The sequence below is a fragment of the Gallus gallus genome, chromosome 3, assembly GCF_016699485.2.
Source record: "Gallus gallus isolate bGalGal1 chromosome 3, bGalGal1.mat.broiler.GRCg7b, whole genome shotgun sequence".
In the NCBI taxonomy this organism is placed as follows: domain Eukaryota; kingdom Metazoa; phylum Chordata; class Aves; order Galliformes; family Phasianidae; genus Gallus; species Gallus gallus.
Window position 1 is genome coordinate 82,001,078 of NC_052534.1, and position 22,328 is coordinate 82,023,405.

Sequence of the window (22,328 nt, forward strand, 5' to 3'; positions counted from 1 at the left end):
AAGAAACGTGGGCAGTGCATTGAGGGAAGTGATCCTGCCCCTATATTCTGTGCTGGTGAGGCCTCACTTGAAGTACTGCATCCAGACATGGAGTCCTCAGCACAGGACAGACATGGACCTGCTGGCATATGTCCAGAGGAGGGCCACAAAACTGATCCAAGGGTTGGAACACCTCTATAGGGAGGGGCTGAGAGAGCTGGGGCTGTTCAGTCTGGAGAAGAGAAAGCTCCAAGGAGACGTCATAGTAGCCTTTCAGTACTTAAAGGGGGGCTGTCGCTAAGAAGGGGACAGGCTTTTTAGCAGGATCTATTGTGATAGGACATGGGGAAATGGTTTCGAACTAAAAGAGGGTAGAACTAGATTGGATATAAGGAAGAAGTTTTTTATTGGAATAGGTTGCCCAGAGAGGTGGTAGATGTCCTGTCCCTGGCATTCAAGGTCAGGCTGGACAGGGTTCTGAGCCATCTGATGTAGTTGTAGGTGTCCCTGTCCTTTGCAGGGGGGTTGGACTGGATGACCTTTAAGGGTCTATTCCAACTCAGACAATTCTGTGATTCTAAATACATACCTTGGAAAATGTTGATCTGGACATGCATTTCTTAATTTCTCAGGAGGATCTAACTTTAGTTAGTTGAAAGGCACTATATGTCTATGGAAGGGAGCACTGAATTTCCTAATATGCTCTTCAGCAAATCATTTGTAACAGATGGATGGGTGGGAAGCCCATCTGCACCATCATACCAGTTTGAAATTAGGTTCGTCTCCACATAAATGTCAGAGCAGTCTGTAAGTCCTCTGAGTCATCAGTCAACTTTGAATTGCTATGAATGAAGTGTAGGGGCTGGCAGTAAGATATTTTACATAAACAGGAAGGAACTGGAAGTTGGTTCTGTGAGAAATTGACTGGATATCATAGAATCATAATATCAAGTTGAGAAAGACTTCTGAGATCATCTAGTCTAACTGTCCACCTGCCACTAATATTACACACTAAACCATGTCCCTAAGTACCACATCTACACATTTCTTGAACATCTCAAGGGACAGTGACTCCACCACTTGCCTGGGCAGCCTGTTCCAGTGTCCAACCATTCTTTTTGGAGAAGAAATCTCTCCTAATACTTGACCTGAACCTCACCTGGCATAACTTGAGGCCATTTATTCTCATCCTGTCAGTAGTTACCTGGGAGAACAGGCTGACCTCTACCTCACCAAAACCTCCTTTCAGGTAGCTGTAGAGATCTATAAAGTCTCCCCTGAGCCTCCTCTTCTCCAGACTGAAAAATTCCAGCTCCCCTAGCTGCTTCCCATAAGACCTGTGCTCCAGGCCTTTCACAGCTTTGTTGCCCTTCTCTGGACACTCTCCAGGGCCTCAGTGGCTTTCTTGTAGTGAGGGGCCCAAAACCTGAACACAGTCATCGAGCTCTGGTGGTCTCACCAGAGCTGAGTACAGAGGGACGAACACCTCCCTGCTCCTGCTGACTGCACTATAGAAGCCAAGGATGTCTTTGGCCTTCTTGCCTATGTGGGCACGCTGCTGGCTCATGCTCAGCCGAACATCAACCAGCACCCCCCAGATCCTTTTCCTCTGCATAGCATTCTGGTCATTCTGCCCCAAGCCTGTAGCAGTGCATAGAGTTGTTGTGACCAAAATGACCTTAACTTTGATTTTGAGGGTTACATAGAGACCCTCACCAGTACTCTGACAACATCCAAAAGTAGTTGTGCAGTTCACTGAAGGATTGGCACAAATTATTTTCCTTTGTGGATAGACTGAGATTTTCTGGATATAGCTTTCCCAACCAAATACTGTTTTATGTACTCATGTGAATTGCCAAGATTGGAATACACGGACCCTCAAACTGTTGCTTCTCAGTACTGTCTTGTTTCTTAGTACAGCAACTGTTATGGTAAGTTGAGTAGCCTTTTTTTCCTACCAGTATGAACTTACATGTGTATTTTAAGCAACCTATTAAATATGACTGCTGAAGAAATCAGGCAGTAGTTGAGACTTGTATTTTCTTCAGTGAAAGAAGATTTTTAAGCTGGTTTGCAGTTTCAACATTCTCCTGACCAAGTGATTAAACCTCAAGATTACTTAGCTGCAAAGTACAGAGAGGCAAATATGTATTAGTGATGCATTACGAACAATACTAATTGAAAGCTACATAAATAACTTTTTTTGTGGCATTCAAGCATTTAGGGGAATAAGGAAAAGGCAGGAGGAGGAACAGGAAGGAAATGATTCAGTGCATTCTAACAATGCTCTCCTTTTATGTATTTACTTGTTTACGTGCACTGTCATAAATAATTTGAGTTAACTGCTCATTAAAACAGTGGGAGATGATTCTTGTGTCTTTGAGTTGCCGCTAGGGGAAGGTTGTGCATTAGGTGTGCCATAGCCAAAAAACTGCTCCAGGTCTGCTGATAGGAAATAAGTCATGGGGAGAGATCAGACCATTCTAAAAAAATGTCAAGAGCTATTTAATTGCACAGAAAACAAAAGCTGTGAGAATTGTGGTTTATTGGTTGTTATTTTTGTAATGAGAAGCATGATAAAAAATGGTTTTCTGATGAGCAGTAATTTTTTGCAGTAATCTTTTTCAGTTTTTTTTAAAGCAACCTAGAAGATAAATACGGCATGCTTTGGCAGGTTTGTTTTAATTCTACCTAATTTTGTGAACTGTTTTTCTTGGCAGAGACCTGGGAACAGTCGGTGCTGTTGCTGTAGACAGTGAAGGAAATGTAGCTTGTGCAACATCCACTGGAGGACTCTCTAATAAATTGGTTGGCCGTGTTGGTGACACAGCATGCATAGGTATGGGCTGTGGGGACTTGCCTCTTGTTTTTTGGAGGTATCTCATTAAAACTCTTAGTGTTTGTCACACATTCTCCTTTTTGTTAGTGGAATGAAAGAAAAAGTGATATATCTGAAACCAAAGTCTGGCATTCTAATGTATGAAAACTGAAGTTCCTCAACACAAACCTGAGTTTGCAGATAGGGATTAAAGTAGAAATGTGGTGCTGTCATCATCATCCAGCACTTTTCTGTTTGGAAAATGGGAGTGGGAATTTGAATTTTTGTCCTTTTCTGAATACTAATTTATTTCTCAGTGTGTCTTTTCTGTTCATTCATTCTAATAAAACTGTCAGGATGTACATCTATGCTCATAGCCAAGCAAAAAGTATAGTCAGTTCTGTACTGTGATGCTGTTTTCTTTATACTTAAGGTAGGTGTAGTTGTAATAACTGTTTGTTAGATCAGTGACCCAGAATTGCCAAACGACTGGCTGCTTGGAGTAAATTCCCGTTCTTAGCCCAGATAAGACTGTCTCAGAGTCTAGTAGATGTGGTGTAGAATAAAGGAAATATTTTAAGATATCTCTTATCAGAGTATAAAGAGATACTTGAAATCCCTTCCCTGTACTTGTTTCTCATGTGGGACAAACGTACCATTTGATTACTTCAGGATTATACAGTTGAATTGGGATTTGGGAAATAATTATTTTTAGTAAAGCATGTTCCAAACTCAAGTAGCACTGCTGTTGGCAGTACATGATTATTTTACAGAACTAACTTTTTCTCACACCCTGAGTTACTAATGTTCTGATACCTTCTGGTTTGAGTATGATTTTCAGCTTCATTGCTTACTGCTGCCGTCTGATTGCAAATACCCTTTTCTTAGGTGGGTCGTGTTCATGGCATTCATAGTATGTGAAATGTTTGTGAGGAAGAAGTGAAACTGGCACTGTTCAACGTACTGCTTTCAACTTCTGTTCTTACTGGAGGTCTGCAGAACTGGGCACTGAAGTGACAGTTGTCCTGTTAAAGATATGAGTTTGTTGAAAGGGAAGTTGACAGGTCGATTGTGGCAGCATTTTTCCGCGTGTAAATCATAATCTGTTGAAAGAGACTGGTCTGATCAGGAAAGTAGGAAACAGAAGAAACTTTCATGGCTCTCCTGCACCTCTTTTAGTCCCCGGCCACACCATAGGTACCTTGCTTATCCATGTAACTCTGTGGTATGCACCTCCCCAGCAATTTCCAGCAATTGGGAAATGTTTTTCGTAGACGATGTGCTAGAAACATGGGTGTTGAGCAAGCCAAAGCTTGGTGTACAACAGGGCGTGGAATGTGCCAGTCAAATGAGGATGAGGGGATAAAAAAAGGAGTGGGAGTTCAAACGAAAGAAATAGTCTGCTTGTGGTGAGGACTTGAGAGATTATGCAGGGTGCTTCATGATGATTCAGTACAGACCTGGCTTTTCAAATCTCTGCTCTAATTTTGCTCTTGCAGTTAAATCTCCCACAAATTTTGGTCACTTCATCATGTCCTCACAAACTCCTTCATAATGCCATCTCTCTCTGTAATATTGTGTGACCTGGCATTTTGCATCCTATTGGATCCTGATGATCCTCAATCATCCACTGTCCCTCACTGTTCTGGAAAATATTTTCCTCCTTTCCTGGTTTTTGTGCCACAGCCATCTCACTGGTCTTCTAGTTCTTGTAACTTGGCAGTTGACTTCATCTAGCTGTTGCTGATGTCTGTCATACAGTCAGTGTTGAAACTGAGGCAGAAATGGGAAAGATGCGACTTACTGACACTTTGCTCTCAGAAGTGTACAGAATTTCTGGACCCTTAGGAAAAGTGTGTTATTGTAAACAATGCAGAGCTTGTAAATTGTATTATACAAAATATTGCTTTTTTTTTCTCTCTGAAAAGGAAGTGGAGGTTATGCTGATAACTCTTCTGGTGCCACTTCAACCACAGGACATGGAGAGAGCATTATGAAAGTAGTCTTAGCCCGACTGATCCTCTATCACATGGAGCAAGGTATCTTCCAGACTTTTTGTGAGCTGAAATAGGGAGGATGGGAATTGTTGCCTAATGACAGATGGCAGCATATATACTGTCACCTCAGAGCACATGTCAGAAAAGTTGCCACTGGGGTGTATGTGGGTTGATCACCTCTTTAGAAGAAACGAAGCAAAGTAATGAAGTGTGAATAAAGTTAGCATCACTCGAAGTGGACAGAAGTATTTGGGCTTCCTGATGTTAAATCATTTTTAGATGAATGTATATTAAAATATATGATTGCCTACTTTGTACTGTTTAACTGAAGTTTTCTTTTATAAAGTCTATTCAATTTTAAAATAATTTTTTTGAACAAAGATAAAAAACAAAAAACACTTTTAAGGAAACAATAGGAAAGAGTTGGAGGTAAAAGAATCGGAGCTGAAATAAGAAAGCTTGGAATGTCACCTGTCAAATAGGCTGTGATGATTTTTGTTTTAACAACTCTGATTATAGCAACAGAAATATTTTTACGACATTTTGACTATGATTTACAATTTCATTTTGTTTTGGAAAATCTACTGAACTGACTGGGTGGGTATGTGGCAAACAGCTGACACAGTATGTCTGATGTGACTGTAATATCATCTGACTGTGGGATGACCCTGTGAAGCTTTACCTTCATGATTTAACCTCTCATTTAAACCCTTCATTATGTTACAGCCAGTAAACATTGCCAGACAACATACTTGTATTGCGTGCAATTGAAGAACCATTAATATAGATATCACCATTATTTTTAGCCGTAGCTCTGGGACTGTACAGTATAACTCACTTTGAGATCAGATGAACTGGAAATAGTTGGAAAACTTTCCATTTACGTTTTTGTTAGAGAAGCAGTAAGTAGAAAGACATAACAGCTGAGAATATTTTTGTTATGCTTTTTGTTATGCTGTTTGCATATAATGGCTGCGCTTTTCTGCAGATCTCTTTGGACATGTTACAGTTTCAGTATAAAATATAACCTACAGATCATTTCCCAAAGCTCTGTCACATCATGGTCTCCCCTTACTCTTCATATTATGTCCCTAGCCATTCAGTTTGTGAATGACTTTCAAGCTCAGTTCTGTCTAAACTGTGCAAACCAGTTTTTTCTCTAAATGGAAGTTCACTCCACTGCAAGACCTCTGCGCTGGTAGATGTCTGGCTTATGATACACCAGGCAAATTAGGCTCAGATTAAAACTAAAGTACTAATACAGAATAATCAATCCACATGTGTGTATACTTGAAAAGAGTAATTTGCACGTATTCACCCTGCTCTACCTTCATTCATCTTGCCCAGAAATATTACTCAGGTGCCAGGTAAATATATCAACAGTACCTTTCCTTTTTTTCCCCCCCACATTCCCATGAAGATGCTGAAAAGAATCCTCCAGTTTCTTAAAACTTTTTGAGTCCTTGAATGGTCAATTGAAGTTGCGTGTTTAAAAACAACAGTAAAGCTCTTCCATAGTTCTGTTTAGCTATTCAGTAATTCACACAGCAAATGCCTTCTTTTGCAGCCAATGCTACAAAATTTAGTTTGCTATTTTATGAGGGAATTGCTTTGCCAGTCTTAATGACTATTGGAATCTCTGCCTTATGGCAGCAGCTGTTGTCTTGATGAAAAATCAAACAGTGAAATGCTGACCCTTTGAAGTCAGTGCCGCTGACTTGAATAGTCACAGTGTCACCCATAATGACATGGAATGGTGCTCTATCCTGTCAGTCACCAGTGCTGTGAATAATTCTGATTCTGCTGGTTTTGTTTGGTTTTAACTTGAAATTTGCAAAGAAGACATGAAGGTCATTTTTTATTTTGCATCATAAGCTGCATAACATTCCTGAGAGTCTGTGTATTCAGACTTGCAATGAAGAACTACTCTGCAGCTATTAGAGGCGTGTGAGGATAATGTGCGCAGTAACTTCAGATTTCAAATAAATCTGTTACGATGAATTAAGTGTAAGGAACAGATATAGTTGTTTTGCTGGTGCTTTCTGGTGTCCCTGTGTTCATCTTACTTGATACTTTCAGAAGTTTCAAGGAGGATAATGCTGATCTCTGTTTTCCATAAATTTTGGAGATGTGAAATAATATGCTTTGGGCTCTGTTATGGCTGTGGACTTTGAACACAGATGACAACTAGCATTTTGAGTTGTTTAATATGTTTTCCCAAAGTATAAATGTAGCTAATGGCATACCTATGACAGAAAGCTTTCAGATTGGCATTTTTCCCTGAGATGATGGTGTAAAAAATGCTGTGTCTTGAACATAGAGTTGATGAGTTAGTCTGTATCAAATGCTGAAACCTGAATGCTGAGTATAATCCGAAGCTATTCAAACCCAGTCTTTGCAGCAGAACTGTACTGTGGCAGCTATTTGCAATTGTCCAGTGCCTTCCTATTAAGCAGTTCAGTTCCTGCACTGGAAGTTTCTTGCCAATTTAGTTGAGGGAAGAATTAGATTTGGCTGGCTCTAATGTGGACGGCAAGGGGAGGGTGTGAATCTTGAAGGGAATTTTAAAATTCATTTCAAGGCAGATATTGTGAAGTTATCTTGTTCTTCTTTTCAGGAATGTCACCAGAGATGGCTGCTGACACTGCATTAGAATACATGAAGACTCGAGTTGGGGGCTTGGGAGGTGTCATTGTTGTTAGCAGTTCAGGAGAGTGGGCAGCAAGGTTCTCCACCAAGCAGATGTCCTGGGCTACTGTAAAGGATGACGAACTACATTATGGGATTTACACTGGGGAGAGGCATACAAAATCTGTTGATGAAGCACTTGCATCTGAAAGTGAGGGATTCTGAGAATGAAGAGCCATTGACTATGGTAGAATGAAGATCTTGATTTTTTTGTTGGAGGACAGTAACAATTGATTTAATCTTTCTTGAGAGATCTGTACTTTACTGATTGATTCACAGACATTGCTACACTTAGACCCAAAATGAAACCTGGACATCGTGATCACAGATATACGTATAGTGCTTACTGATGCCTTTGGACAGTCAGATCTTCTGGGAGAACGTACAGTTTAAGGGCCATAGGTTTCTGTGTTTGCATTCTTTAATCCTACATTAAAGGGAGCCTAAATTTCAGGAATAGAAAAGCTCCATGTCGTACCTGTTCTCTGATGCTGCTTCCAGGATGATTAGAGAGAGGAATTTTTGCTAACTAAAAACTAAATTTTGAAAATGACATATGTCAGTGTCTCTCCAATGTATCTTGAGCAGTCATACCTTGATATCAACGTTCTTACTGTCAGTGAAAAATCATCAAACAGTAGTAAAAAGTTAAGACTAATTTATCATCATGGGCAATAGGGTGTATTGTATGCTTTTTTCTGACTTAACTAGTTTTTTTTTTCTGAACTGTGTTATAGCTTAATGGATTTTAGCAGATGCTATGTCATGGGTTTCCTTTGGGACCAGGTATGTATGTATTGCGTGCCATCATACAGTGGAATGTTCTCCTTATAAAATAACCCAAATAAACATAACAAAAATCTTAAATTAGATTTTAAAACTGCTTCTACCTATATCCTAACTGCAATAAGCTGTGTTATTAACTTGGCTTATACAGAACAGTAAGCTTGCCAAGACTGTGTAACCCGCCTTCTACTTTAATCTCTGTTTTATTAGATGTTGCAGATGACTGAATGTGGACATTGATGGCTCAAGCATAGACAGCTTGTGCAGAACAACTTGCATACCTTGTTCCTCAGGAGGTAATGTAGAAGATGGTTACTCTCACTAACTGTCTGTGAAACAATAGCAGTATTTAAGATGTGCTCATCTTCAGAGGAATATAGCCATATCCATAAACATTTGTTCCTGCTTTTATCCATGAGGTACCTATCTACAGGGCCAAGCCATTATCTGGAGCAAAGCTGTATTATCTTAGCTTCAGTGCCAGAATATCAAAGCAATCCAGATTTTGTGGTCAGGATTCTACTTTGTTTAACTCACCTGTCCCTAGTGCAAGATCAAATTTAGAACAGGTAATAGAAAATATAATCTCTTTCTGTTCTGCCAAATATCTTTTTGCAATATTGTTTTGATGCAAATAGTGATATTTTAATGAAAAGAAAAAAAAACACTTGGATGTTTCTAGTATGGATGATGTTACGAAGAGTACAGAAATCTTGTCTTATACTTGCTTTTGATCAGATTTAAAACTGATGTAAGAGACAGATTTAAGAATGTGTTCCCAGCCACCCTTCCTTTATTTGCTGTAGCTGGGTCAATGAGCACTTCACTCACTAATGCAAAAGCTGGGCAGCCAGCTCTGTTCTTGTTGTGCAATCTGTGTGGATGCAGGCCTGTTCTGGTCAGGCTCCAAGTTGACCAAAACCCAAGTGATTGTTGGCATAGGAGCAAGTATAAACTCATATACCTGTGGAGTGGTTTGTTGATGAGGGTTTGGCAGTATGCTAACCTGGGCTGTTGGACGAGGTTTGCTTTGCACAAGTGCACATCTGCCCAGAAGCTACCATCAGCCACAGGAGTTGTACAGATACTATCTCAGGACTGTCAGAGAGAATAGCAAATGGTTACTGTGGTTAATTCGCCTCAGCTGTTCTCAGAGTATAATGTAATAAATAGCTGGCACTTAACAAAGAACATTATTCTCTATAGGTTCTTCCGTCACTCATCACCAGGCTAGCTGGGCACCTTCCAGCAGTGCATTAAGCAGTGTGACTGCCATCTGGGCTGTATGATTTGCTCTCTTACCAGTTCCTTGGTAGTATGCTCTGTATTCCTTTGTGAAAAAGCATCTGCTTTCCAAAAAGAGGTGTGTCCTCTCGCCTTTCACCTTAGGCTGTGTCCATCTTGCTCCATGAGCTCTGGTGAGGTCTGCAGGCTTCCCTTCTGGTTGACTGCCTCAATCAAAGCCCAGCAGAAATGTATGTGATTTCCTCATGTAATCTGCCCAGCACATAGCACTGCCCTTCCTCTTGAGAAGGTGGGGTGATAGCGAATCATTAGGGATTGGGTAGACCTAATTTTTGAAGAAACTGGAGAGCCAGGGATGGAACAGGTGTTTTCTTTCTCTTGCTCTTTACACTTTCAGTCACATTCTTTAGCTGGAACAACACAGATTTAACTGCTGCTGATGTGAGAAGTTGATATTGCACAGGGCTATGTAATTTTTGAGTATCTTTTTGAATATGAAAGTCTCCCCTCACCTTTGTGAATATTGTGATATTCCCCTTCATAACAGCTTTCACAGTTTTTATAATTGCAATTACAGTCAGAATGTAGTTGAAAGGCACTGAACTTCAGGGTAAAGCTTCCACTAGGACAGAGAGCTGTGTGCCATTGTTGTGCTCTGCTGCTGGAAATGAGCCTCTAATTCAAATAGCTGTGACCTGGATATCAAAGAAGGAAAATTAGAGGCCTGTTGCCAAGAAACTGAGTGTCCTTGGCATGTAGCAAAGCAGCAACAGAGTTTTAATTATCTAATTAAAGTGTGGCATCCCGTTATTTTATGTCGTCCGTAAAGCCAGTTGCACGTGTTGTTCTTTTTCCTCCTTCCTGCTGTGCAGACACAGCTCCTGGCCCAAGCAGGGAGCTGCAATGGGTGTGCATACCACAGTGAAGGTGTTGGCTAAAGCAGCCCAGTACTGAGCATTGACTTTACTCATATATTGTTAGTTCTGTGCAGGCTTCCCTCCTTAATCATTGCTAATTATTAGTAATTACGAATGTTCTGTGGGATCTGTAGGACATCACTGCTTGGAAATGTTTGTGTTTTTTTTTCAGGGTGCTACTTTGTTGTATGTTTTAGCCCTGTCTCAGATGGTTTTCACTGACTTTGAAACCTATCCTGGCAAAGTTTAGTGGCACTCTCTGTTTCCCTCGCTTCTCTTCTGGTGTGATTCTTCTTTGATATGCTTTGAGAAATATCTGCTATAGGACAGATTTCAATCTTGGTTACATCAGTCTGAAGTAAAGCACCGATACTGAGGTCTGCGATTGTACCGAAGGAAGTGAAAGCAGACATGGGCTGGCCTGGCCACAGCCAGCATCTCTCTGAGCACTCTGCCTTCTGTAAGGAGAGGGAAGTACATGGGACAGTGTGGTGTGGGAATGGCAGCTCTGGCCTCAGGCTCCATCCGAGTGAGAAAGATGCCCAGGGAAACTGTTAAATATGTGCACTGGGAAATAAGTAGGTGTCAAGTGAGTCACGTGAAGGAATCTAAGATCATGCAGATAAAAGTAAGCAGAAGCTCATTTTGTTTTAGACACATAAACTGAGGTTGAGGGGGGAATCTCCTTTTTCTTTCCACTGTGCTCCTCACTCCCAGTTTACGGGGGTACATCTGTACCCCACAGCTTTTGTGCAAAGGAGCTTTGCTGGACCAGGTCACGTGGGTTTTATTTGGAGATATTTTTAACATTCTTGCCTTTTGGCCTTTGAAATTCTCCTTGGCCGGCGCGATCCTGGTTTTCTTGCAGTTCCTCCTCTAAGTGCTTTTCTGCTGAGGACATTATCAGCTACTGTGCAGTCAGTGTAGGCTTTAGCTCTCAAGCTTTGCACTTTTGACCCTTCCCTGACAGTGCTTTCTTCCAGTGTAAGCTATGTAAATGTACGTAAGCTATGTAAATGCACAGCAGCGTGCAGCTCACTGAGAGCTTATATGCTCCCTGCCTGATGGCCCAGCCCTGTCCTGCCTCTCTGGCATAGCAGCCCCTGTGCTTAGCAACCCAGCATCAGCCAGGAGCACTCCCTTCCTTCCCTGCTGGCTCCCCATGGGCCACAGCGAGGATTAGATGATTTTTCTGATGATTTGCAAAGCCTTGCATAGGTTTGGGTCACCAGCCTGCAATACCAACTGATACCGCAACAGAATCACGAGGCTGGCTGATGGTGGGGATGCCAGGGCCACAAGAGATACTGGCTTGACTAATTTCTACAAGTACTAATGAGTGCAGAACTATATGCAGCATGAAACGTAGACCTTACGGTTTTAGCACTTGCTTTTTTCTCAGCAATTTCAAAATATTCATTCATAAGCAGTTTCTGGAATAATTAAGAAGCTGCTGCTCCTCTGAACAGGAGAAGAGTGCAGTTCCTGGGTCATGGGTACTCTCACGTGCTCTGTGCCTGGAACCCATTTATGTCATGGAAGAGGGATGTGGCCAATACTTCTCCCCTTTCCTGTATTACAGGAGATAACTTGTTCTGTTTAAAAGCAAACAAACTAACTAAAAACTGTTCTTGTGGCTTTACTTGGGGGTTTTGCCTCTTCTGTCTCACCTCAGGTGACCCCTTAGAGCTTCTTGGAACGAGTATGGCCCAGCAAAGCCCCCACAAAGATAATGGTTGAGAGATGAAGATACTAGGGAAATTCAGTAGGAGATGAACTTCAGCATGTGTCTAAGTACTTTAAGCCATCTAATTTTTCTTCCTGAATAAATAGGCTGTAGGTCCTTCTCTCTGTTATTCCTGCATTAAGCCAATAACTTTTGAGGAAGTGGGCTATGTCCCTGCCACTGGCACAATGGTAATGAAGCCATTCTCTGAGAGGAGAGCCAGTCCATTTCTTAAACACCTTAGTTTTAACATATTTAAGAAGGACTAAAGCAAGGCCCTCGTGGTGGTGAGCACCCTGGTGGCTTCCGTGCTGCCAGCAGGCCGCATCTGCAGTCCCCATGGGTCTGGGCCTCAGGTCTGGTGCTAGAGCACAGGTCTGTTGCCTCAGATCCGAGGTACATGGTGCATGTTTCCTGGGGGACAGACATGGAGAGGTCCCGCATATAATGATAATATTTATGGGGCCGTTCACATTGTCAGACAAGCATGCAGAAGCTGGAAGCTGACTGCCCAGCTCCTTAGTGGAGCAGACAACTCACGATGCTGCTCTGGTGAGCGTGCAGGAAGTGAGGCTGCTGCTCCAGGGCCACCATATACATCTCAGGCAGGGCCAAGATCAGAATCACAGAATTGCAGGGGTTGGAAGGGACCTCAAGAGATCATTGGGTCCAACTCCTTTGCTAAAGCAGGTGCCCTACAACAGGTTGCACATGTAGGCGTCCAGATGGGTCTTGAATGTCTCCATAGTAGGAGACTCCACAACCTCTCTGGGCAACCTGTTCCAGGGCTCCATCATCCTTACCATAAAGAAGTTCTTCCACATGTTAGTACAGAATTTCCTGTGTTCAAATTTTATTCCATTACTCCTTGTCCAATCACTGCACACCACTGAGAAGAGCCTGGCCTCATCCATTTGCCTCCCACCTCCCTTTAGATATTTATAAACATTTATCAAATCCAGAAATGTTTATCAGATCCAGAAATACTGATTGCTGGCCTTGCATCCCAGGCTCAGTGCACTGCATTTTGTTCTTTTTCCTGATAACACTTAGACAAATAAATCTTGACATACCAGAAGCACAGTAGTCTCTCAGTAAATTGAGCAGGGCTTTAGCTGTTCAATTCCTTTGATTTGTGTGTGCCTTGTGCTTGCTCCCAGTAATCTCAGTAACTATTGTGTATTTACTGTGGAACTCACAGCCTGAAGCGTGCTAGACTTCATGTAAAGCAGAAATAAGCCTACTTATCATACATTTTCTTCTTGTCAGATTGAGAGCTGCGAATATGTTACATCAAAGAAAATTTGCTTCGTTCCTCTTAAAAAAAAAAAATCTCCATCCTCACCAACTGTAGCTTATATTTCTCCAGTTGTTTGCTTGTTTGATTTAGAATTCAAAAAAATGGGAAAAGTCCCATGGGTCACAGTTCAAGTACAATTGCTTTCAATGAAATTACCAGGTAACACGTTTTCATAATCAGATTCTGATATCTGAATGTCTAAAAAAAAATATGCAGAGGTATGTCTGAAGGCTAGAATAAATTCTGCCAAGAAAATAATGCAGGCAGTTTTGTGTTAGAAAACTGATTTCTCAGCATCTGCAATAGTGTAAGGTCATTGCCATTGCTACAACGCAGTAAGCCTCAGAAGTACCTGAGCGTGGTTGATGTAGACTAGAGCCTTTCTTATGTGTTTCTGAACTTTGGGAATCTCGTTTGTAGCTAACAGAGGCCCCTGCATGTTCTTACGGAGTGCCGTTGAAGTTCAGCAGTCCTACAAAAGCTGTACGGGTGTTCAGAACACGTCAAGTCATTTAACAGCATTCCCCGCCCCTCTTTGTTACTTGATGAAGTAGCACAATGTCATTTGTCAGAGAGGCAGCACTGGAGACATGCTGAATATGTGAATACCAAGGAAGTGGTTTCCTTAGCAATAACAGGCATGTGAAAATCAAAACTTCCTTTCCTCCTCATGTGACCTTTTTCAAAGCAATTCATATTGGAGACAATAGAAGTGAATTCCAGGCACCCGCAGCGTTGCCAGTGATTTGCCAAACAGCAAAGTTATCTTACCTTTTTATTAAGGTACAATTATATTTTTCTTCAGCTGAACTCCACTAGGCATTTTGTGTGCTCATGTGTATGATGTCAATTTTCCTGAAATAAAAATTGCCTAAAGCCATAGAAACAAATACATAGAAAGTTGCTTAGCAATTTTCATGCCAGTGTGGATCGAAACTTATGTGTGACACCTGAAGTCCTTTCTATTGAGAGGAAATGATGGCCTGAAAACTCTTACCAGTTGGTTTTAACAGCTGGACCTCCCTGGATGCAGCACCAGTTACAGGAGATAGTTCACCTACTTTGTATATGGTGAAAATCAGTATTCTTCTGAAAGGCTGTAAGAAGGAAGAAGAGAGGGAGGCTATTTATGAAGACAAACCAACGGGAGATGGCATTCACCTCACCCATCCCGCACACTGCTGTGGTATCAGTCCTCTGTTGCTATTCCAGAATTGATGAAAAGCTTAATGGGGAGAGCCCTCCAGCAGCCTGAGAGCACACCCATGGCAACTGGCCGAGGGCTTTGCTCCAGTTCTCAGAGCCCGCGGATCTCCGTCTTGCTTTAGCCACACCTGCTGGGCTTTTGTTGTTTGGGATTTTTTCCCCTCAATTTCAGGATTTAGTCTTAAACTCCAGGGGACGTGATTTTGTTCAGGAATTGAAACGTGGATAGCTGAGCTAGGAGCCGGTCCCGCTACGCAGGAGAAGAAATCTAAGACTTCATCTGAAAGTGCCTGTGAAGTTGGGACAGGGACATGGCACAGATTTGGAGCCCGAATGTTTGAAAGAAAATAGGCAATATTTCGGCTTTTACAGGGTCTGGTACATCTCTACTGTGTGCCAGCTGCACCAAGGCACAGCTCGCTGCCCAGCCAAGCATCTGTGTCCTGCAGTGTGCGCTTACGTGTGGTGAGTTATTGAATTGCCAGGCCTGCCTTGGCAGGCTGTCACAGCAGACATGGTCATGCCTAGTGCCAGGTGCTGCACAAACTCAGTGATGCTCCTGTGGCTGCTGGAAGTGGGCTGTCAAGGAGACACCTGAGAAAGGATGCTGGTGCTCTGTCTCAAAAAAGAAGTGGAATAAAGGTTTAAGAACAGCCTGGAAAATGCTCTCCAGCAGAGGAAGGACAGCAGTGGGCTGCCCATGAGTTCCCCACCAAAAATTGTACAGGAAAGGATGAGGAGAGTGGGTCAAAGCCACGTGCTGTACCTTGGCACCAGTACCCAGGCTCCAAACAACAAACCATGCTGATTTTATTTGTTGCCAGTGGCTGAGCTGAATTTGTTCCATGGGTTGACATCCCTGTGTTGCTTTCTTTTAATTCCATTTTGCTTTGGACGTGTTAAGGCAGGCTTTATTTCTTTTTGTGTGTCGTTTAGCTTGATAAATATCTTCGAGAAATGACAAACGTTTTCTTAGTAAATATTCTTTATAAGTATGTGTTCCTTTTGGGGAAAATCTGTCCAAATACCTTCTGATCTCTTCTTTCAAAGGACAGATAACACATTCCGGATATGCAAGCACCTCCTGTGTAGTCCAGTTATTTTTTCCCCTTTCTTCTTACTTGTTTCAGTTTGAAAATTGTTCCCATGGGCCATAATAAGTCAAGATATCAAGAAAATATATTTGACATCTTTTGAAAACTAACAAGCTGTATCCTTTACAGGAAATTTGGGTTGAGGCATGCTAGACAAACTTTTGTCATGTTCTTTTTAATCTCGCTTAAGAGAGACACATTTCAGCCATTGGAGCACTTGCTGAAATGGTTTAATTAGTAAAACAGATTTCAGATTCTGTAGCTGCTAGAAGCTGTTCAGCATAGAGTCATTTTGTCAGCGCTGCCTTTCAACGTGCTGTCCTGCTGTTGAGTATCCACCCAGGAGTCCAGTGCTGGTCCCACGCAGTGAGGAGCACGATCACCAGATGCAAGTGTCACCACAAGTTCCTTCCACCTCGGCCCATTCACAGCCTTGCTGAATAAACACAGGTATTAAATTATTCGGCTGATGGAAAAAGTAATACGGTTCACATCGAATCTGTTTATTACAAAGTTTCTAGGCTTCATTTTTTGAGGAGTACATTTTAACACAACTCTGGTATCCAGGAGGTGGGAGTCCAAGCTCAGGCAGCGCTGTGTGCCATAGGAGTAACCCAGCTGTTTCATTGCATCCACCTTAGCACACTTGTGAAACGTACCCAGAAATGACTGCAAAAGTCATGATAATCAGGCATATTGCTCTGGATTGGAAGAGCTGCTCTGGCTGAAATCCCAGCAAAAGGGCTCCTTCAGCAACCACATACAGAGATAGGAGTGGAAAGTGGGTATGAGGGTGGTATGTGGGGAAGAGCTGGGATAAGCTCTGAGCAGCACTGGTTGCAGCCTTCCTCTCAGCACAGGCACGCAACCTTACCTCTTTGCGGGTCCTTCAGTGTCTGAGAGCCACCAGACACACCTAGCAAGCTGACATGAGTGAAAAGTACCAGGACTTTTCTTTCTAATGATTAACTTGAAAGCATGCAATTGCCCGTAGAGCTTATCTTGTGGACGGCTTAAAGGCACACAGAAATTCAGCACCTCTGCCATTGCTGCTACTGAGACCTGAAGAACTGGTTCATTACCAGTTCTGCCAGTATACGTGTGGATATGGATCTTGCATCTATGGTTTCACTCATTCTTGGTGCTGGTCTCACCACATGGCAGATTTGTTCCTGTCCCTGGCTCATTCCCTCCCAAAGACAGTCTCTGGGAAGAACACCTGGCCCTGCAATACCACCTTGCATCAGCTACATTGAAAGAAACATGAAGCACTCACATGTTATGAAACGTGAGCATTACAGTTATGGCCTCCAATTCAACTCTTTTTTGTCACCACACGATACAATCCTTAATTACGTTCTACCAGCTAAACTGTAAGAAAAATGTTAATACCAGCTTTTACTGGTAATTTACTGTAGGAAATAACATGCTGAACACAAATGACAAATTCAGTGATTTAATATTACCAAAGCAGTAATGCAATAAAATATTGTGGTGTTACTTGTTCACTCCTCACACTGTGTTTACTGTAAGAACATTTTAATGAACAGCATGGAAGGAGCTTGAAAGCATATTTTGGCAAAAAAGATGCTTAGTCCGTGAGAAAAGCAGTCTCAGGCAAAGGCAAAGGCCGCAGACTGATTCCTTTGCTTTCTTGTCCCAGACATTCAGCTAGAGAAGAGAAGCTTTATGAAACTCATTTGATAAGTAAGTGAGAACTGAGCAGCTTGCATTGCAATGCAGAATTATTAGTTTGTGTTGTTTGATGTTCAGTGGCACCTCCCCAACATACAGAGGGCACTGATCCCTCAGAACTTGTGCGCAGCGCATATGCTAAAATTACACATGTGAGAGAAGTGCATAGCAGGGAAAGGGCAACGCTCCGAGCATATCTGCTTGCTGCTGCCTGTTACTGTCCCTGACACCGTCTGAGTCTCAACTCGGCAAAGCTAAGCATGTTTATGGCAGTCTAAAATTGAGTAAATCCCAGTTCTTGTGATGTAGTGTTTCACGCCGTCTCTTTTTTTTGCTCCTGTATCCACCTCTACTCCAAATGCCAGTTTGTTAGGAAGTTATATGTTTCATATTTTCTGGTCTGGTAAAAGGTGCAAAGAGCTATAGGCTTTTACTGTTCTCTTCCATTACAAATACAGTTTGTTTTGAATTGAAATACACAAGATCTTGTATCAGGAGAACGTTTCTATGCCTTCAGAGACATTTATTTTAGTTGTAATCTAATTGTTTGCATTTGAGTGCTACATTCTCTTGCTCTTCACTAAAACCAAGTGGCAGTAACTGAACTGTCCTGTTGCTTTTGGCAAGAGAACTTAAGAAGTCACACCCGGGCTGCTGCTGCTGTTTTAAACCCATGGTAACGCTGTTAGATTAGTGGCACAAGGACCTCAGTCTCAGGTATAGGAGCGGCCCAGCAAGGCCCTTCGTTCTTCAAACAGCTCAAAGTCATGCTGCCCTTATTGTTGGCTTTCAGTACTCAAGGTTTCCCTCATGTCTGGCTTCCCTTTGACTTCACGGCTAGGGTTTCAGCTAACGATGCTATCAGACAATAGCAGAACACAATTCAAAACAACTGCTGGAAAATCTTTACCCTATTCTAGAGCTGCCAAGCTGGGACAAAAGCAGAGCTGCAATACTTACTGTGCAGTGAGCAGTGCCGCTGAGCCTCCCAGGCATAAAACTGTACATGCATTTGCTCACTGTGCACTTAGGTTTTTGTTCTTTCAAAAAAGAATTGCAAAGAGTTTATAACACAACCAGAAAGCATACAGAGCTTCTGTATGTTCTGAGAATTCACTATGATCTTTTTTTTTTTTTTCTTTTTTTCCCCCCAGCTTTTTCAACCACAGCATTTCTCTGGAATTGAAGGCGATCCCTTAGGACGCAGCACACCAGCTATGTCAGAACACCATTTTTCCTCCTTGTTCTTGGTAAACTCAGCTCATGCCAACTTTCAGACACTTAAGTCACCAAAGCTGCATCCTGACTGAGCACTGAATGCATGCTGCAGTGGTCCCTCTCTATCTTAGCTGTCCATCAGCCTGGATTTTTTTCTGGGGGGGAAAAAATAGGTGGGGGAGGAAAAAGAGTGAGAAGATGCCTCAAAGATCAAGTTACTCTCTATGTAAACAGTAAAATTTGAGTTGGGAAGGAAAATAGAAAATTACCATTTTACAATTGAATTTGTATGTCGAGGAAAGGATGGTGGAACATCATCTTGATGTATCCATCAAGATTCAAGTCGATGCCCCATGGGGATGCCCATAATATCCCCAGTTACCTCCTTCTTTCTCTGTAATTATGAATATTATGGTTTAACTCCATACAACTGCTAATATGACGTATTGGCATCGTTCTTATTAAGGTTTATTCTTAGAAAAAGAACAGTTGTTTTCTTAAATTTCTTTCCTCAAATGGGAAGAAAAATGAATATTATCATTCCTGGATGCACCAGGGCAGAGATTTCTGATTATCCAGAGCAGAGGAAATGGGAAGCATGCACAGGACAAAACAAGCATCAGCAGCTAGACAGCTGATGGGTGATGGCTTTGCTTATTGCATTCCTAACAGTCTCTGTGTTCTTGTGTTCTTTCCTCAGTCTTTGTCTGTTGTTCAGCTGTCCTCCTCTGTGATTTAGATCATAGACTCCTGGACTAGAGACAATCCAGCTTGGGATATTCTGTGATTCTGTGACTCTGTACCTCATTAATGGGAGATCTGTTGAAAAAATGTGGCTCTGAGCAGACCAAAAGTTTGGTTCTACACCTTAAGAAGATTGTTGCACTGCTCAGCTAAGCCTACTAGTGGTAGCAAACATATGCCTTCACAGTCAGTACATCATATCTAGACATTTTGTTAGGGAACTTTGCTCTTTTTTTTTTTTTTTTTTTTTTTTTTTTGCTAGCATACATTCTAATACAATGTTCTATGGAGTTAAACTGTAGTATTCATAATTACGTAAAGAGAATAGGGTAATTGGGGAAATCATTGATGCATCCCAATGGGGCATCAAATTGAATCTTTGTAAATACATGAAGAGAAACTTCTTTTTTTAGTTGAAACCTGGAGTTAAAAACTCACTTTTGATTAAGATTGCTAAGTAGCATTTTCTAAGTGGTTTTAATTTTACTTTGAGCAACAGCAAGAAAAATGCAAGACAACAATCCTGTTACTTCGATTGTCTTTTTTGAAGGCTATACAGTGCATAGTATGCTGCTCCCTAACTGTAACTCATTGTGAGCATGACAGAAGTACAGAATTGGACACCTGCAGCTGCCCTATTTACCAGTGAGGACACTTGAGAAAACTGATGTTTTTGAAGAAACCCATTGCCGCATCCAGCACTGCAGACAATAGTGGAAGGCAAAGATCTAACCCCTCTTGCCCAAAAGGTACGTATTTGCATTAAATCTCCTGCAGATGAGAAGCTATCACTTACATGGAGAAGAAAATGAAGTTTGGAATGGCATGTTCTTTTTCTGAATTGCTGGTTCCATCAGAAATGAAACTGCAGATCTGCCCAATCGTATTGTTATTCTTCGCAGATTCATTATGGCTCTGCTCTTGACCAACCCACACCAGTTCCTCTCAGGCTAGACATGATGAGACCAAGAGACTGGAGCTGTTCTGAAAGCTGGACTGTGCAGTATGTCATGTTGTATTGCCAAAATGCATTGCTTGGTGGAGTGCTTACCTGTGTATCACTTTTAGCATACATATTCCCTTCTGGAATAAGAAAGACACTGTAACAGTTCCTCCCAAAAGTACAGGCTACGTAGCCATGCTGCTCAGAAGCAGAACATCAGGCAAAATATTTTTTCTTGGAAAGGGGTTGGTTTGCAATGGGAACAGCCAGAGACGAGGCAGAGAAGGGCAGTCACGCCTGCAAGGGAAGGATGGGAAACACTGGCCTGAGAGAATCTTGAGGGATCTTGCTAGTAGAAAACAGGCTGGGAGGAAGCTGGGAATAATGAATACTGAAGGTGTATTCTTCTACAGGGAAACAGAACTCTGTCAGTGACATTCCCAACACTACCCTTAACTTGGCTTTCTGATGGAAATAAGCTTTAAGGTCATGAATACTTGCTGAAATGAGATTTGAGCCACATGTCATGAACTTGGATCAAAAGAGGCAAGAAGGTATCACTGGGTTTGCCCTTATCATTCCAGTATGTATTTCCTTCATTAAAACAAAAACAAAAAACACAATAAATGACTGCCTTTTCTTTTTCCTAGCCTCCCACACAGCAGCTATGCCACAAATCAGATGCCATGTAGGGTCGGTTACTCTGATTTCCAAATGTCTTCTTTAATCTCCTCCTTCCCTTCTGTTCAGCTTCCCTTACAGTACAATAAACCGCAGACTTCATCCACCAGTCTACATATGCATTAGGTCCAGAACCTTGTTTGTATTTCTGATGACCTCCGGGGAGAATATATCAACAGTTTTTCATCTCAGTACAGCAATGAAAGTGAGTAAAACACAGTTGTTATGTCTCTGAGCAATGGGTTGGATGAGGAAGTTATCTTCGTAATTAAAAAAAAAGCCCAGCCCCCACAAGGGCTCTGAATGGCTTCTCTATTAATCACTACAAGGACACCATTTACTTACTGCATTTGTGAGAAACACGCCCATAACAAAGTAGACACTTTTTCCTTTTTCTAACTCTGAGGGCATTTCATTCGCAGACTGTAACGGCTTTCCCTCGTAGATATTACAGTAATAAAGTGAGACTGAAAACGTTCAGTAAATAGAACCCTGCACAACTTACGTATATAACTGAACCTCATACATTTACCAAGCTATGCGGAGTGTGAAACAGTGCTCACCCAGCTCCTGAGGGACCGAGCTGGGGGCCACCAACTGCAGCCAAGCAGGTGCCATCCCTGCTCTGAGCCGACAGAAACCTCCTCCCTGTGCAAGAGGGATACAAAACATTGCTCTTACACTGGGAACAGTTTGTGGGAAGTGGGATAAAACGCAACAAGAAACTGACTGAAGGACAACGTCGCACAGGGAAGTTCCCCCACAGAAAGAAGCTCCAGGAGCAGAATCTTAGCGTCCCTCACACTCCAAAGCTGTGGTAAAGACCCATCAAAGGCAGCTTTTATCAGTGGCAGAGACAAGGATTACACGCAGACCTTCTCGCTTTGTCAGGCTGCTCCTGTCCCCGCCAACTTCTCTCTCCCCACCCCAGCGCAGCTGTCACCCTGTTTTTCTCCTGACTCCAGTTCCGCACACCTGTTTCCCACCCAGTCTCACGGAAAGCAACTTATGGGAAGCGGCACAGCGTGTGATGGCCCCGTGAGGGAGGCACGGGGCAGCGGGGCGCTCACGGGGGCCACCGCGCCGTGCGGGAACCGAACTCCCCCGGGCTATCCAGGAGCCCACGCTAACCGAGGGCCGCACCGCTACCCCCAAGCGCTGCCCCCAGGCACCGCGGGCCGGAGGGAAGGCGTTCCCGCCCGCCCCATTGGCTCTCCCCGCGGGACTTCTCGCCGTTCCCCGGCGCTCCATTGGCCGGGTTGCCCCTTTCCCCCGTGCCGATTGGCGGAGC

At 42.5% G+C, this 22,328-nt stretch overlaps 1 protein-coding gene and 1 long non-coding RNA gene across 5 annotated transcripts in view; one reads left to right on the plus strand and one right to left on the minus strand.

The window, feature by feature from the left end:
* ASRGL1 (asparaginase like 1) overlaps positions 1–8,349 on the plus strand; it is a 22,132-nt gene extending 13,783 nt beyond the window's left edge. For all 4 annotated transcript variants that reach the window (XM_015284793.4, XM_004940443.5, XM_040697949.2 and 1 more), the window contains 3 exons: positions 2,700–2,818; positions 4,726–4,836; positions 7,412–8,349. In XM_015284793.4, the coding sequence (XP_015140279.1) occupies positions 2,700–2,818; positions 4,726–4,836; positions 7,412–7,647 (466 nt within the window). In that variant the 3' untranslated portion in view covers positions 7,648–8,349. The remainder of the gene's footprint in view (positions 1–2,699; positions 2,819–4,725; positions 4,837–7,411) is intronic.
* Positions 7,590–22,181, minus strand: LOC124417885. The gene is made up of 2 exons (XR_006939009.1): positions 16,631–22,181; positions 7,590–16,192 (listed from the first exon to the last, which is right to left on the minus strand). It is a non-coding gene; the product is annotated as an uncharacterized LOC124417885 (long non-coding RNA).
* Between the last annotated feature and the right edge of the window lie 147 nt (positions 22,182–22,328).